This window comes from Pteropus vampyrus, unplaced genomic scaffold (genome assembly GCF_000151845.1).
Source record: "Pteropus vampyrus isolate Shadow unplaced genomic scaffold, Pvam_2.0 Scaffold324, whole genome shotgun sequence".
Taxonomy (NCBI): Eukaryota; Metazoa; Chordata; class Mammalia; order Chiroptera; family Pteropodidae; genus Pteropus; species Pteropus vampyrus.
This window is the reverse complement of record NW_011889105.1, coordinates 1,339,449-1,356,780: the sequence shown is the minus strand read 5'-3', so window position 1 is coordinate 1,356,780 and position 17,332 is coordinate 1,339,449. Positions and strand designations below refer to the sequence as shown.

General features: G+C 36.1%; 2 protein-coding genes and 1 pseudogene across 4 annotated transcripts in view; all 3 read right to left on the bottom strand.

Annotated features, from left to right (window-relative positions):
* The window catches only part of TRPM6 (transient receptor potential cation channel subfamily M member 6), a 164,160-nt gene extending 160,417 nt beyond the window's left edge, over window positions 1-3,743 (bottom strand). For all 3 annotated transcript variants that reach the window (XM_023521944.1, XM_023521943.1, XM_023521946.1), the window contains exon 1: window positions 3,383-3,743. The gene's annotated coding sequence lies outside the window, so the exon portion shown is untranslated. The remainder of the gene's footprint in view (window positions 1-3,382) is intronic.
* A 4,103-nt stretch (window positions 3,744-7,846) lies between these two features.
* CUNH9orf40 (chromosome unknown C9orf40 homolog) lies at window positions 7,847-15,294 on the bottom strand. The gene is made up of 2 exons (XM_011377900.2): window positions 14,525-15,294; window positions 7,847-9,479 (listed from the first exon to the last, which is right to left on the bottom strand). Exons 1-2 carry the CDS (start codon window positions 14,951-14,953, stop codon window positions 9,321-9,323), a joined length of 588 nt encoding a protein of 195 aa, XP_011376202.1. The 5' UTR covers window positions 14,954-15,294; the 3' UTR covers window positions 7,847-9,320.
* On the bottom strand, window positions 11,293-11,413 carry LOC111730621 (annotated as a pseudogene).
* Window positions 15,295-17,332: the final 2,038 nt, after the last annotated feature.

The following is a 17,332-nucleotide window of genomic DNA, read 5'->3' as shown; positions in this document are numbered from 1 at the left end:
TAAATAGCAACATGAAAGGGAAATAGAAGTATAAGAATGTTCATTTCCTTGTCTTTTAATAAAGAAAATCATTCAATATTATCTAAAATTGAAACATCTAGGTCATGTAGTGTTTATGATCTTTCCTTTTTAACTTTTGAGAACATTTTATTAGCTAAAATATTTAGTGGTGAGGAAACATTTATCTAAGGTTTAGCAATTTCTTCTATTTTACTTGTATTTCTTCTATAAATTCAAATAAAATTGCATGTAATACCTTCTAAAACTACTTCCATTTATATTTCCTCTATCCACCTGTGTATTTTCATACACCCATGCCCCTATCCATCAAGAGGTGCTAGAAATGACACTCACTTAGTGTTATCAAATGATAGTGGTGGCATTTTTTACATTCTTCTTTGTATTTATCTGCATTGCTTGAATTTTTATGAGTATGCTTCTTTTTAATAAAGTCAAAGCCATTATATTTAAAAATATTTGGAAATTTCAAGCTCACAGAAAGGTCACAAAAGAAGAGCATGTTAAAACAATTCAAAAATGTTCTAAAAACAATATGTAATAAAAGGCTATTAAAAGAGACAAAGAAGAACTCAGTAAACCCACTTCTGGGTATTTATCCGAAGAAACTTAAAACACTACTTCAAAGGACATTATCCACAATAGCCAGTACATAGAGGCAATCTGGGTGTCCACCAATAGATGAACAGATAAAGAAGAGGTGGTACATACATACAATGGAATATTACTCAGCCATAAAAAAAATGAAATCTTGCCATCTTCAACAACATGGATGGACCTAGAGGATATTGTGCTGAGTGGAGTAAGTCAGACAGAGAAAGACAAATGCCATAAGATTTCACTTACATGTGGAATCTAAAGAACAAAATAAATAAACACAACAGAAATAAACTCAGATACAGAGAACATTTTGATGATTGCCAGATGAGAGTGGGGCTGGGGGTACAAGTAAAGTGGGCCAAGGGATTAAGAAGTACAAATTGGTAGTTACAAAATGGTCATGGGGATGTAAAGTATAGCATAAGGAATATAGTCAACAATATTGTAATAACTATGTGTGGTGTCAGAAGGTTACTAGATTTATCAGGGTGATCACATTGTGTTGTACACCTGAAACTAATATAGTATTGTATGCCAACTGTAATTGAAAAATTAAAAAATTATTAGAAAAACAAACAAAAAATAATGTACAATAGATAAAAAACAAGCTAGAACACTACCATGGTTTGTCTTTGGGAACAGGGTTTACATTTTTCTATATCTCTTTTACGTCTTCATGAATTTAAAAAAATGGGCACATATTACTTATAAATTGGAAAAAGAATATAAAGTATTTTTAAAATTAATTGATAGATTTAGTTATGTATACATAGAGTCATGTACTAGTTAACAGTTTTTACTGCAAGGTTTTACAGCTGCTTATTTAACAGTGGAACACAGTAACAAAATGATGTAAAGCTTAGGGTTGCAATGCTATTAGACATTATTGAACACACTCACACTTTTGCACCTGCAATTTTATAAGCTCAAGTTAAAGAACCTAGCATATTAATAAAAATATAAATATTGTCTTTAAATTTTAATAAGCATTATAGAATTATGTAATGATGCACTTTGTAATTATGATAATTACCATCTCTCATCTAATGGGCAAGCCAACATATTTTAAAGAATTAATTTAAAATATTGAGCTATTTATACAGACAGCAATACTATTTTAAAATTTTCAAGTGTTCAAAAGACTCGTTAAGCCTTAGAAATACTCAAAGAAAATATACAGGAGTAGTAATGACTACAACATCATTCTACCTTGGACTAAAAGTCAAAACCAAAACGATACAGACAAAATTTAGAATTAGCTTATTTTAAGAACAAAAGAATAATGTCTGTATCTATTCAGTTTATTCTAGTAGCTGAGAGAGGAATATCTATTTTTATCTTTTATATATTATCTTTTTAATATATTGTTAGGTATATTTGTATCTTTTAGATGATTTTTGTGTTTATGTTCATGAAGGGTATTGATCTGTGGATTTATTTCTTGTAATATATTTGTCTGGTTTTGTTTTCCAGATAATGCCAGCCTTGTAAAATGAATTGGAAAGTGTTCTCTCTTTCATTTTTCTGAAAGATAATATATTATGTCTTCTTTAAATATCTGGTAGAATTCTCCAGTGAAACTATGTAACTCTGAAGATTTATTGTTGGAAGCTTTTAAACTATCAATTTCTATAATAGATAGTACTATTCAGGTTATTTATTTCTTCTTTAATGAACCTTGGTAGTTTATGCCTTTGAAGAAATTAGTTCACTTCATTTAAGTTGTCAAACTTATAGGAATAAAATTGGTCATAATATCTGGAACATCAATGACGCAAATATATTATGCATTTTGATATTGTCCCATAGGTTATAAAAGTTATTTAAAATCTTTTTTCTCCTTGTTTTTCAGATTGGAGAATTTCTATTGATCTACAAGTCCACTGATTCTTTTCTCTGTCATCTCTATTCTGATACCTAGTGTATTTACTGAATCTTTTATTTCAGATATTATATTTTTCTCATCTAAAATTTTCATTTATTTTATTATAGTTTATATTTCTTTTCTGATTCTATATTTCATTAAATTCATCTTTATGGAGAATAGTTTTAATAGATGTTTTAAAATCTTTGATAATTTTCACATTTGTGTCACCTTGGAATTGGCATCTGTCAATTGTTTTCCCCTCGAAAACTGGTCACATTTTCGTGATTCTTTGCCTGTCGAGTATTTTGTACTGTCTCCTGAATATTATGTTGTGAGACTCTAGGTCTTGTTAAAATCCTCTAGATCAGTGGTTCCCAACCTTTTCGACACCAGAGACTGGTGCTCCTATGATAATCTAATGCCTGATGATCTGAGGTGGGACTGAGGTGGTGATGCTGGCGCTGGAGAGCAGCTGCAAGTACAGATGAAGCTTCTCTTGCTCATTACTCATCTCTTGCTGTACGACCCGGTTCCTAACAGGCCACAAAGCGGTACTGGTCCCTGGTCCAGGGATTGGGGATCCCTGCCCTAGAGAATATTCATTTTTTTTAAAGCAGGTACTCAGCACAATTTGGTTCAGACTATAAGTTCTGTCTCTTCTTCTATGGGCATGGTTCTAAGGTCAGTTTAGTTTTCAAAGCCTTGGTTTTGCTGCTTTGGGCCTGTCCCACATATGCATCTCTTAGACATTAGTTTGAGGCTTGGGTGGAAGTTTATATTGTGGCTTAGTTCTCAAAGCCGTTGCTATATGGCTTGTAATCTGTTGCATGCATACATAATGCAGGGATGAGCTCAGAACTAATGGCAATTTACATACAGAATTATGGGATCACTCACCCAGCTCTTTCATCTTCAGAATTCCCCTCTCTCTTGCCCAAAGCAGCTCCCTTTCCTGGTCTTCAGGAGAAAGGATACGTTTCTTTCAAAGTTTGGGCTGCCCATACTGCCATTGCAGTTCTGCTGGGTGTTCACTTTTGGTTCAAAGCTTAGAGAGAGAGTAAGAAACAAAACCAGAAAACTTAATTCTACGTTGCTTTGTCAAGTTTGATTTCCATTCCCAATCTATTTCATTTAGTTTCCAGAGACCACAGGTGCATTTTAGCTCAAGCTTTTAGTTGTATTAGTAGGAGAGAGAGAGTTTAGTGAGCTTACTCCATCTTGATCAGCTCTGAAAGGCCTGTTTTCTCTTATTTTAAAGCATTTTCCTATATCATTAAAACTCTTTAAATAACATTTTATGATTTCATTAGGTTCTATTATATATACTTTAATTATCCATTCATTCTCTTGAAAGCTATTTTTTATTTCTAATATTTACTATTACAAATAACACTGTGATGTGTAAATTTGCATCATTTTCTATTTCTTTAGGATATTTTAGATAATTACTAGTTTAAAGATTACAATAATGCTCTTAAAGCATATTGTCAAATCGCTTTTCAAAAAAGCTTTTTAAAAATAAAGCATTATATACAACTTTTACCAGTTTACATAAAGAAATAGTGTCTTATTTAAAATTTGGGTTCACAATTGAGCAGAAATATTTATTTTTCATGCTCATGTATATTTTTTCTTTTGTAAACTATATTTCCAAGTTTTCATTTATTAGAAAAAGTTTAATAAATTTGTTATGAATTATAAATATATAGAGAAGAAATTATATATGTATCTGTTCATTAGTGCAAAAGAAAACACCAGAACAACCCAAAAACTAATGAGACTATTTACTTACAAGGATAAGGGGAAGTGGAGAAAATAGGAATGAAAACAGGATAGAAGAATTAGGGGGAATGACACTTCCCTGGATTATACATTTTTATATAGTTCTGACTTATAGAATTATGTGAATGTTTTACAAACTTATAAAATTAAAAAAAAAGATGGAAAGTCAAAACCGAAATAGAAACAAAAAAATTAATCCAATTATACTATAAATAATATAACCAATCTAAAGGGAGGGATGGGGAAAAAAAAAAAAAACCTAAGTAACTTTGGAAGGCAATATTTTAATTGAATATCCAAAAGCTAAAGACAAAATGTCTACAGATATTTCATTTTAATAGCAAGTGTGCATTAGTAATTTCCAACCTATATTATGTATATTTGAGGATTAAGCAAATAAATAAATATATTGTGGTCCTGAAGTCGTTTTCTCACTGTTGGAGAAAAGAGTTACATGTAAGGAAAGAGGGGAAGGTAGAATTAATGCTGTGGTATTGGACTGGAAATGGAAGTATCAATATGAACTCATGTGTTTTTTAAACATAACTATATATAGATACAAGTAGACAAATATAGAAATACATATAATTATATACACATATATCATTCTGTCAACTGAGAAGACCTAGAAGCAATGATATCCAGTACCAATGAGCAGATCTGGTACCCATTCTTCATTTCTGAATACCATTCTCCAATAAAGAAATCAGGGCTTTTGGAGAAATGATTCCAGGACTAGGGTGGAGAAATTATAAGAGAAACATCTATGCCAGAACCTTGAGAAGGTAAGGAAAGTCTTAAAAAAAAAAAAAAAAAAAGATGGGGTCTGTATTAGTTTTCTACTGCTGTGTAATAAATTCCCACAAACTTAGCAGCTTAAAAAAAGACACAGTAATTCAGTTCTGTAGATCAAAAGTACAGCTTGACATGTAAGGTTCACTGTTCAGAGCATCACAAAGCTAAAATCAATGTGCCAGCCAGGTTGTGTTCTTTCTGAAAGCTCCGGGAAAGAATCTACTTCAAAGTTCATTCAGGTTGCTGCCTGAGTTCAGATCCTTGAGGTTGTAGGACTGAAGTCCTTGTTTCTTTGCTGGCTGGCCATGGGGAGTCACTCTTAAACTCTGAAGGCTGTTCTCAGGTTCTTGTCACATGACTCCATCATGAAAACCAGATTTATTCTCACATTGAATCCCTCCCACACTTTGCACCTAACTTCCTCTGTCTCTGATCTCTCACCCATACTTAAAGGGTTCATATGATTAGGTCAGGTCCACCTGGATTATCTCCCTATCTTAAAGTTAACTGGTTTGGGACTTTAATTACATCTGCAAAATTCTTCACAGTAGTACCTATATTAGTGTTTGATTGAATAACAGGATGTTACACAGGGGCTGGGAATCTTGACACTCATCTTAGAATTCTGCCTACCACAGGGTCCTATACAATAGGACACGAGATACAGCAATCAATAAATATAAATTGCTAGAATATTATTGTTTAGGTCTGTGGGATCCAGATAAATCAACAGCTTACTCTTTAAAAGTAATCTTCTTAATCAGTGTTTGCCTCAATCAACTTCATGTATTGTCAGACATCACTAATAGTTTATCAGAAACAGTGCAAACGTGCATTTCAAGTACTGTAAAGGAAGAGAGCTTTGTATTTAGTGCCTACTATGGGTTCCCCAAAGCCTGCATTTTATCCTACTCTGCTCCTCTGAGGTATTACTGTCCCTATTATCTGAAGAGGACAAGGCTCAAATTGTTTAGTGAATCAGCTGGCATTGATTTCCATCCAAAAATCTTGTAAATGCAAAAGTGCACTGCCAATGTTAACCAGCATTCACACAATAATAAAACACATTTAAAAAGGGGGAGAGCACAAGAGCCAGCTTGAAATGCCTCCCAAAGGCTAAATTTGAGATCATTCGTGCAACAAAATAATGATAGTAATGGATTATAACACAAAATAAAATATATACCCATTATATAATTGAATAAAAAAATGAGGGTGAAAGGAAAGCTCTCAGTAGAATTCAAATATATGTAAAAGGGATGATAGTAGAAAATTACCATTTGACATATACCAGAGCAATAAGTATTTCAGGCAGAATGATCAGCAAATCTTAAATTTGTGGGCAGAATGATGAGAAATGGGTATTTACGTAGTCTCAAAGTATCTTTCCAGAAAGATACTTTGTAATTAATTACAAAGAAAATAGTAACCATACAACAGGAAAACCTAGCAGACACTACCTTAATCAAGTAATGTTACAATCCCCAATAAGACAAGTTGACATCCAGTGCCTCCCGATGTGATGCACTGAGGATACATCACTTCTATGGAGTTCTTACCAGAGTAATTATGAGAAACAACAGACAAATCAAAATTGAGGGCATCCTATAAAATAAGTGAACAGTACTTTTCACAAAGTACAAAGGTCATGAAAGGCAAGGAAATGGCGAGGAATTGCTTAAGAGACTAAGGTGATACTACAACTAAATATAACGCGACTCTGTATTGAAATCTGGGCCAGAAAAAAGATATTAGTGAGGTAATAGCAAAATTTTAATGCAGTCTATATTTTGTAGTTTCAGGTCACTCTTTCCATATCCTCATAATAGTATAATAGTATTAATGTTAATTTTCACAATCATATTGTGGCAGTTAACATGTTACATTAGGGAATCTGAGTAAAGTGTATACAACTTAAAGCAGGGGGAAAAAAATCCCTTTTAAATTCCCATCTCAATTATCCGCAATGCAATTTTGCCAAGTTACCTGAAGTGTACTTATTAACAACTTTTTTTAAATGGAATTGTTTCAAATCTCTCTCTCCACATATATATATGCATACATACTCTATATATTTTACATATTAAACATACATGTATGTTTACATAAAAAAATACTTATCAAAACATCAAATGTATTCTGTGATTTTTGCCTTATGGTCGACACATAATGCTTAAAAAAGTTGTCTGAGCTACTCCTTGTATCTCACATAAGATCTGTCAAAATTACTACCTCCTATTGTTCATTTGGCGAAAATGTCTGTCTTTATCATATAATAAATTGAGCATATTTCCAATGTTTTACTATTTGATCTCTGCTATGGACCTTTTGTATACACATCTTTGGGAAAAATCTCCTAGCAGTGTAAATGTTCCTAGAAAAATTGCCGACATTACCTTCCCCTCAACAGATAAGAATGCCCATTTATTAATTATGCAATATTTACTTACTATTACGTGAAAGGTACTGTTCTGGACACTAAGAAGAGCAGCAAACAAAAATAGACATTTTTCTACCCTCAGTTCAAACAGACCGGGGGCAGTAGGGATGTTTACCACTTTATTTTTTTCCACAGTACTTTAATTGTTTCCCCTATTTGCTGGCTGTCCTTGCTATATCTTCAATTCCAATTCTTATCCTGAAACGTCTAGTAGCAATTTAAAGTGAAATGAAGTGCAACTATAGCAAGCACATTTATTCTAATTATTTTTTGTACCTATAAGGGTATTATAAAAATTAAGATAATGCAAGTAAAGTACTTAGAACATCATTTGACAATAAATATAGTCTCTCTGAGGTAGACACTATTTATTATTTCTCATTTTACAAGTGATGAATCTGAGGCTTGGAGATGAAAAATAACATACTTAATATTACACAGGTAGAAAGTAGCAGTCCAAAACTTTCAACCATGTCTGACTCCAAAGCTTTAACTCTTAACCACAACACTATACAGTTTGCCTTTTGTTCTAGAATATACTTATTAATGTCAACCCATATTTAAATCCCACAGTACACACAAAACATCGTTTTTTTCCCCTTCACATTGGCATTTATCACCCTTCCTCATTTTTGGATCTTATGTCAGTAACAATAAAAAACATAGAAGCAAGGACTACTCAATTACAAAACCAACATTCTGGATGCAAATTAACTTAATCATTGATACTCGTATAACTCAAACGCAAACTGCTTACTTTATTTAACAAAGAAATAGTAAAAACACAATAATTTAGTTGTAACAAAGCCATCAACAGAACAAAATAAACACAAAGCTAACTAAGAGGCATTGCTTCAGCTCAAATGTTTAATCTCCTTTAAACAGGAAAAACTACCATGGTTCTCAAACCCGTCTGCACACTACAGGGATGGGGGTAGGGTGGAGACTGGTGCTTAAAAAAATAGCTATACCCAAGGCCCGCATCAGAACAACTAAATGAAAATCTCTCAAGAGTGGAGCTCAGGCAAAGATGTATGAAGTGTTGTCAGTGTTGAGAACTACAAATCTAAAGCAAAAAGCAATAAAACTATGTCCTCAAAGAAACTGAAAACTAAAAAACTTAAAAAAAGAAATGCAATAGACTTCTTTCCTCTTATCCTGGGAAAGGGGGAAGGGAAGCACCTTCTCATTTCTCATTGTTCGTCATCCATTTCTGATAACCCAAAGTAGAGTTTAACAAACATTGGATATTGGAAGTTATGCAAACAGGCTACCCAAATTGAATTCTCACATTACATTTAGAAGGCTCTTTTAAAACAATACCAGCTTTCAGAAAGAATCCCCCACATTTTAAGTTTGCATAGATGTTTAATTCAGCTATCTGTTCAACTAAGAAGAGTCAATAAAGTATACTAGAAAGCATTTTATTAATAATTATAAAATACTCATTTCATGTATCACAAATTAACTTTTTGGTAAAGAAATATCTGAGTGTTTACCATCTATTTCTAAAACTGTCAGAATCCCTTTTTATGTGATTGAGATCTTCAAATTTAGAATCTAAACATAAATTTTCTTTAAGAATGTATACATAAAATACTTCCCCTATAACTAACTGCACTATATCCTTGACAAATCCTACTAGGAGTTTCTGTAGTGACTGCAGGTATTTATCTTTAAAAAAACTTTTCCTCATTTTTCAGGTTTAGGAATGAAATCACATCAAGTATGGAAAATAACTTTTTTCCTTAGGAATACATAAATTCACTTAGAGATGTCTCCTCAAATTCAGAAAAACCCATTTCTTCAAGTCCTCTGTCAAGACTCCATGTCAATCTCAACTACTTCATTCTTGCCCTGAAGCCTTGCTTCTGTCAGGTTGTCTTCATTTACATCTTCAATGTCTGCCAGATCAATAGGTGGTAAAGGATTCCTCCAGTACTGGAAGGTATTATACTGCCAAAATTCTTCATTGAGCTTTAGGGAAAAAAGAGAAAAATGAAAGTATATCGAGGTTTAAAAAAAGTTAAATTTTTCAGGAAACAAAATTTTTTGTTTTAAAAGCAAACTCACATAAGATTTTGCAGTTTTTGTATCTTCAAAAAATATTTTTATTTTTAATTCTGTCTAATCAAAGTACTTCCTAGACTCAGTCAAATCTGTGCATTTTCATATTTGTGGATTTATGTAGGATTTATCCCATATATGTGGGATTTAAAGCTTTTCTTGTTAGTAGTTTAAATTTAAAAATTCCCTTCAAGAGTATCTCTTTCAGGTGAACACAGTGTGTGTGTGTGTGTGTGTGTGTGTGTGTGTGTGTGTGTGTGTGTGTGTGTGTGTGTGTGTGTGTGTCTTACTGTTAAAAGTATACAGATGAAATTTATTGATTTCATTAACCGATGTCACTATAAAAAAATTTTTTTAAAGTTTAATTTAAAAAAAATAAGAGTATCTCTTTTGACAAATTTTCTTCCATTTTCAACCAAAGACAATGTCTGAAAAGTCTTAAAATGTTACCTTAAAATTTATTTTTGGTCCTTTTCCTGAGATTTAGTATTTTAACGAATGGACTTTACATAGGCTCAAATATTTTGATCACCTTCTAAAAAGTATTAAGATATACAAATGGAAAATAGCAAAAAAAACTTAAACTGATCATTTTATTAAAATACCATTAAGTATAAGGCATGACTTAGGTCGATATATCAAAACTGATAAATCCAAGTGAATGTCAGCCTCTTAAAAATTCAACAACTTACACTGAATGACTACAAAATTGTTTTACAGAACTATGAAGTGAAGCTCAAAACTGGCTGTTTCAAAAGCGCCTCCAAAATACTTTGTGCAAAGGAAGCATCAATGGAATTATATACAGGCTCCCAAAGTGTTCGTTTTCAAGGTTAATATCCTTCCTAGGTGGATATCTATGTATCTGTATCTATTCTACTATGTTGTGTTCTTATGTTAGGTTCATACTTACTAGAGCAGAATTATCCAAGAGAAATATAATGGGAGCCACATTTGTAATTTAAAACTTTCTATTAACAACAATAAAAAAGTAAAAGAAAAAAAAAACCGGGTGAAATTAATCTTATTTTTTTTTATCTAATATATCCAAACTATTATTTCAACATTCAGTTAATATTTTAAAAATTAATGAGATGTTTTACATTTTTTTTCTCATACTAAGTCAGTTTTCAAAATCTGTCAGGTATTTTACATCCAGCACTATTCAGACTAGCCACATTTCAATGCTCAATTGCTGAATGTGGCTACTTTACTGAAGAGAGCAGGTTTCTAAGAAAATCTTGTTAAATTTATTCAGTGTCTTAGACACTAAGGCTTAGAGAATTAGGGGTCTCTGTGGAATTTCTTAACATTGGGATAAAAATGTAATAATTCGAAGGCTGTCATGAAAAATTCCATTTTGATAAGCAATACAGTTAAAAACAAGGATCTATTTCTTTGCTTACTGGAAAAAATCTATTGTTCAAATTACCTACTTATAAACATGGGCCAAAGGAAGATCCTTTAATGATGTCAGTATAACCCAACAGCTAAGAGCACAAAGTCTTCCTCCAGACAGACCTGGGTTTGCATGCTAACTTCTCTACCCACTAACTCTGATCTTGACCTAAGTGTTTCCTAATTGGTAAAACATAGAGAACTCTTGCATATTAAGGTTTAGCACTGCAATTGCTCATTACTGCTAGGTATTATATCTCAAAAAGCCTATGAATCATCAATCACTTTCTTACTTTTGCTTTTTTTATTTTTTTTATTTTTCTAACGCCTACAGTACCCAGTCTTCCTAGTTTGTGGTCTCCCATCCAAGTACTAACCAGGCCCGACCCTCCTTAACTTCCAAGATCAGATGGGATCGGGCATGTTCAGGTGGCATGGCTGTAGACTTTTTTGCTTACTTTTTATTAAAAATATCTAACACTAAAGGTCAACACTAGAGCAATGAATCTGCATAAAGTAACACTAACATGAGAAAACATGAATATTTAATAATGTAATACTTGGTTTTTAGTTCTCTAGTTGAAAATCTGAAACAACTGAGGAAATATTGAGGTTCTAGGACATAAAAAGAGGTACCATTACTCTGCCTAGTTGCATGCTCAATATAGAAAAGGCATATTTGAGAAAATTTTTCCTAAATGAGATCCCAAGGGTTGAGGGCCTAAGCACAACAGGAACCAGGGAGACATTTCTCTGGTTCTGAACTGAAAAAGCTTTTTAGCTTCATGTTTCTGTTTTATCCTGTTTTCCCTTGACAATTATCTGTAAAACCTTTCAAACAAAAAACTGCATCTTTGGAGGCAAGAAGAGGGAAGTTGTAGAAAACATGTCCCTCTATTAAGTTTGCAGGAGAAGCAACTTTAAAAAAATAGGAGGGTTCCTGGGCTTTTCCTAAAAAAATAAAAATAAAAAATAAATAAAAAAACAGGAGACTGGTCTTGAAAAAGAAACTCCCAGAGCCAAGCTTGTTTCTTGCCATGAGCTTGTAGTGACTATAAGAAGCAGAAAACTGCCAGATGGAGTCTCTGCTGTGGTGGACACAGGTATGTCTAGGAGATTCTAAGCAAGTGTCTGTCGGCCTACTAAAAAATTCTCCTTTGCCTAACTGCTATTTCCATATTTCCCTCTTACCAATTTGTGACATAATGCAGATATTCTGGTAAGAAAGAAAAGCCTATGCATGGATGGGGTCTGTCTGAAAAGGTAAGTTTTCAAACTACACAATGTTTAGCTCACATATCAAATAGGTCTGGATGACTATCAGGTTTTTTTTCCCAAAACGTAAGTGTTATGGTTCAGTTTTAAGCAAGCTGATTTTGAATATCTAAAAGCAATCCGAATAAAAGAACAAACAAAACAGAAACAGACTGATAGATACAGAGAACTGTTGGTTGCCAGATGAGAGAGGCATTGGGGGACTGGATGAAAAAGATGAAGAGATTAAGAAACCCAAATTGTAGTTATGAAACACTCAAGGGGATGTAAAGTACAGTATATGGCACATAGTCAATAATGTTATAATACTTATATCTAGTGCCAGGCGGGTACTAGATTAATGGGGGAGGAGGATCACTCTGAAAATTACATAAATGTCTCACCACTATACTGTAGACCCGAAACTAACATTAAGTACTGAATGTTGACTGTAATTGAAAATAAAAACAAATTAAATAAAAGCAATTTGAAGAAAAAAGTCTAAATAAGGCGTATGCCTCCTAAATTCGAAGAAAACTGGGGGTAGAAATATTTAGTTTATAATTTTAAATTTAGTTAGTTAGTTTCAAGTATACAGTACATTGGTTAGACATCTATTTAGTTCATAAAACAATTCCAATTGCTCCCTCCCTCACCTGACCCTCCACCTTGCCAACATATTAACACTAACTGTATTCCCTATGCCATGCTCCCCATCCCCATGATCAGCTACTTCTTTAACCCTTCATCCCATTCTCCCAGCCCCCCAACCCTCCTCCCCTCTGTGAGTCACAAACTGTCCACTATATTTGTGAGTCTGTTTTTGATTAGTTGTTCTTTTTATTCCTTGGATTCTGCATATAAGTGACATCATATAGTGTTTATCTTTCTCTGTCTGACTTAAATACCTTCTAGGTCCATTCAAGCAATATCTTTTTCTATTCTTTAATTTCTAATTTCATCCAGAAATGCTCATGATTATGTGTGAAGGATAATTTCTCACCACCACAGTAAAGCATCTTTCCTAACTATATAAAATTCTCATCTTATTGGGTTTTTCCACCAAGAACAAGTCATGCCAAAGGAAACTCAAATAATTTTTTTTGCAAGGTTATTTCATAAACTCTGCATAAACCACTTAGGACAATGGAGGATTTGGAGTAGATGCTATGATACAGTGCTTGATAAGAGTCTGGTGACTTCTGGATCCTATATTTGGGTTTTCTATCCCCATAGCTCCTAGTAAGTCAACAAAGAACTGCCAAAAAGCAGTCTGAATTCTAAATCTAGGCCAAAGCCGTCCAAAAAATATATAATGCCAGCCACAAAGATAATTGGAAATTTTCTAGTGGCTGTATTAAAAAAGTAAATGAAACTGGTGAAGTAAATTTTAACCTATTTTATTCAATCCAATACCTCCAAGTTATTTCAATGTGTAATCAACAAAAATTTTTTGAGGCTTTCGAAATCTAGTGTGTATTTTACACTTACATTACATCTCTATTTGGACTAGTCTCATTTCAAGGGTTCGGCTGTTTCACATGGCTAGTGGCTGCAATACTGAACACCACAGATCTCGACAAAACAGATCTAATGTGCAGATATGGGGCAGGCTCACTTCCCAAGAAATAAGAACTCTCCAAAGAGCCTCATATATTAGGACTCAAATTAATTTTCAACAGTAATCCTTTTCATAGGATCATATTTAACACTGAGTTAAAATGCCTTTTCCCAAGATATAGAAGCATTTCCTCTCTACAAAAGAGCTGTACCATGCGTAAAGGACGTCCAGTTAATTGATGGCTACCACAGTACTCATCTCTTCAAAAGGAAATCACAAATTCTACAAAAATTATCGTTAAACAAAGGAGAAAGCACGCTACATCTTTCTCAGATGTTTGTCACTGAGCTAAACCTGTCGTGGTTCAGAAAGTGTTCACCAAGCTCTAGTCTGTCCTGATCTACGCTCCCACTTCCCTCTCACGTAACAGGCCGTTGAAGCTGCAAGGCCATCAACCAGACATCTACCGCACCCGACAGTCAGTTTCCCCTACCAAAACGAAACGTTTTCAGTCTGTCGGACTCTCCCAAACCGCTCCCAAGGGTGGGCTCTGGGGCCCTCGGAGTATTGCCTTGAGGTCGGCATCCATTCCTGAAACGGGGAGGCCGGCTTTTCGCCTTTGGGGGCGTCTTGACAAACGGGTATGGAGAGGTACTATCTGCTCCATCCCGGAGGGCGTAGTGCCTGGGGAAAGGGTGACCCCAACCGCCCCTGCGGCGCCCATCCCGCCCCCAACCCCTACCTGGAGCGGTGCGGCCCCCCAGTCTCTTCGCGGGGACTCTGCGCGCCCCGCCCCGTCGTCGCCACCGCCCCGCGGGGGCAGGGCGCCCCGGGACTCCTCCCCCGGCCCGCTGGGCCGCTCAGGCGGCTGCAGCAGCGACGACGGCTCGCCGGTCTCTAAGCCGCGATCCTCACACTCCCCGCCGCCGGGGGCGCTAATGTCCCCGCCGTCGCGGCGCTTGCTGGGCGAAGCCGCAGGCTCAGTCATAGCCCCTGAATCGATTCTGCGCTTTCGGGGCAGCTCCGGGACGCCGAGGAGCTGCCCGGGATGCGAAGCCCCCGGCGGCGGGATCCAGAGAGGCGGCGGCGGCTCCTCTGGGAAGTCGCAGAGTAGGAGCCGCTTCCAAGGCACATGGAACGTCAGCGGCTCGGCCGCACGCCGCTTGGCCATGGGCCCCAGAGGTTCGGGCGGAGCCCGCCTGGCGCGGGAGGCCGAGCGCCGATAGCTGCGGAGGTGTAGGGCGGGGGCAGAGCACGCGACGTAGGGCGAGGACTCAGTTGGGCGAGGCGGCGGGAGGAAGGTGGGAAGGGCGCCCTGGAGGGGGCGGGGCGGCCAGATCCCCACAGCCCTCGCGCGCTGTCCTCGCCGCGGCGGAGGTACGGCCGGACGTTGGGCAGCAACCGCGAAGCGGCGGAGATTCGAACCTACGCACAAACGTGCGCTCGCACACTCGCGCCGGTCAGGCGGAGTCGCTGGTTGGTGGAGGCTCGCGGGGCGGACTCCCGAGCGCCCCCGCGGCCGGAAGTGCGCACTCCAGAGGAAGGCGGGAAAGCCGCGGCGGGTTTATTAAAGGCCCAGTAGCGATTCCCACGGAGGGCGTGACCTTGTTTCTTCGGTTGGGGAAGGGATTGTGCAAATCCCGCGATCGTCAGAGCGGTTTAAGCTTAAGCCTTTAAAATCTGTATGTTAATATTCCCTTCCTCGAGTCAGTGGCCCTGGGGACGTCTCTAGAAGGGTAAAACACGATTACACAATCTTGAACTAGTGTTAAAAGTCTCTAGCACTACGTTAAGTGATTATTCGAGACAGACTGCCGAATGGGAGTTGGACTGAGGGAAGTAGGCAAAAACTAAGAAAAACATTGCATTGGCTGCTGTGGAAAGTGAAGTAGGCACCAAATTCCTGCAAGGTCTGATTAAAAATTCATTGAAGTTGCAGAGATGTGCAGCTCCTCCAAAATAGCTCATCCAAGAGCCAACCCGAGGGGACAGCTCTTTCTTTTCCAGTTGAAACGTAAACTTGTTTGGCTCTTACATTATGTGAGAAGCGCATAGAGTTCCCTGCTTACTCTGTGCGGTGATCAGAAGTGAGTTTCCAAGACCTTACAGCAAAATTGTGATGTAAAGCAGAGTAAAGAGGGGATAACAGCAATGTATTGACTGTGACTTATATTTTAATAGTTGATAGAGACTAGCCAAGTGAACAAAGTATATGTAAGTCTTAAAAGGAGAAACTGCTATTACCTAGAGAAAAAGTGTGCAAGGAAGAGAATTGTATTCCAAGTGGTAGGTACTACCTATGTGTTAATTACCCGACGCCCCTACACCTCAAAGTTGTGAGAGGAGAGGGCAACAACAGTACTTAAGGAGCACAGAAATATAATTAACAATAGTTTTTCTGTGATATTTCCATTCCCTTTTGTTTGAAGTTGATAACTCATCTGTCTCAGTTTGCCATTTTCAAACCAGTGACATAGATCAGACAAAATCTTAATTTTATTTGAAAGGTCGCGAGGGTATCCTGCCCCAAAATGATAAAAATGCAGTTTAACAGAGGTTCATTCCTTTGTGGTCTCTCTACAGACTTTTCTCCCCCTAAATTGTGAAACTTATCATCTTTACAAAAAGTTGTATAAAACATATATAATGAAAAGAATGATAGTAATGTACCCAGCACTCAGTTTCAGATAGAGAATATTACTAGTTCCGGAACATGACTAGGTCTCTAGTGACTCCCCTTTTGGCACTGCCCTCTTTCCCCAACTCTAGATAATTACTCTTTTGAATTTTGAATTAACCATTCTTTTACTTTTCTTTGTAATTTCCCCATGTATGTATATAGTCCTAAATGACATTTCTAGTTTTACTGTTTTAACAGCTTTGAGGCATAATTGACTTAAAATACACTACCTATATTTAAAGTGTTTAATTTGCTGAATTCATATGTATATACCTGTGAAACCATAACCACAATTAAGATAATGCACATAGCACCCCCAAGTTTCCTCTTGCCCTTTTGTGATGCCTCCCTCCTTCTCCAGCAATGTAACCGCTGCTTTACTTTATTAGATTAATTTGCATTTTCTAGAGTTTTATGTAAATGGAATCTTACAGTATATATATTCTTTTTGTGTGGCTTCTTTTTTGAAGCCACACAAAAAGCACAATTATTTTGAAATTCATCCATGTTATTACATGTTCATTCCTTTTAATTATCCAGTATTTGCATATATGTATACAATTTATCCATTCACCTGTTGATGAGTATGTAGGTTACTTCCGTTTTGGGGCTATTACAGATAAAGCTGCTGAAAACATTTGTGTGCAAGGCTTTGTATGGACATAGGGTAAACATGTCCATATTTACTTTTCTCTTGGGTAAATATCTAGAATGGCTGGATCATATAGTGGGTGTACATTTAACTTTTTAACAAACTGCCAAACTGGTCTCCAAAGTGGTTTTAACACTTTAAGTTCCCACCAGCAGTATATGAGAGTGCCAGTTCCTACACATTCTTTCCAACACCTGGTATGGTCAGACTTTAATTTT

Coding starts and splice junctions, on each gene's coding strand:
- CUNH9orf40 (XM_011377900.2), bottom strand. CDS start 14,953: ATGGCCAAGCGGCGTGCGGCCGAGCCGCTGACGTTCCATGTGCCTTGG. Junction 9,480..14,524: donor GGGGGGCCGCACCGCTCCAG/GTAGGGGTTGGG, acceptor TTTTCCCTAAAG/CTCAATGAAGAATTTTGGCA.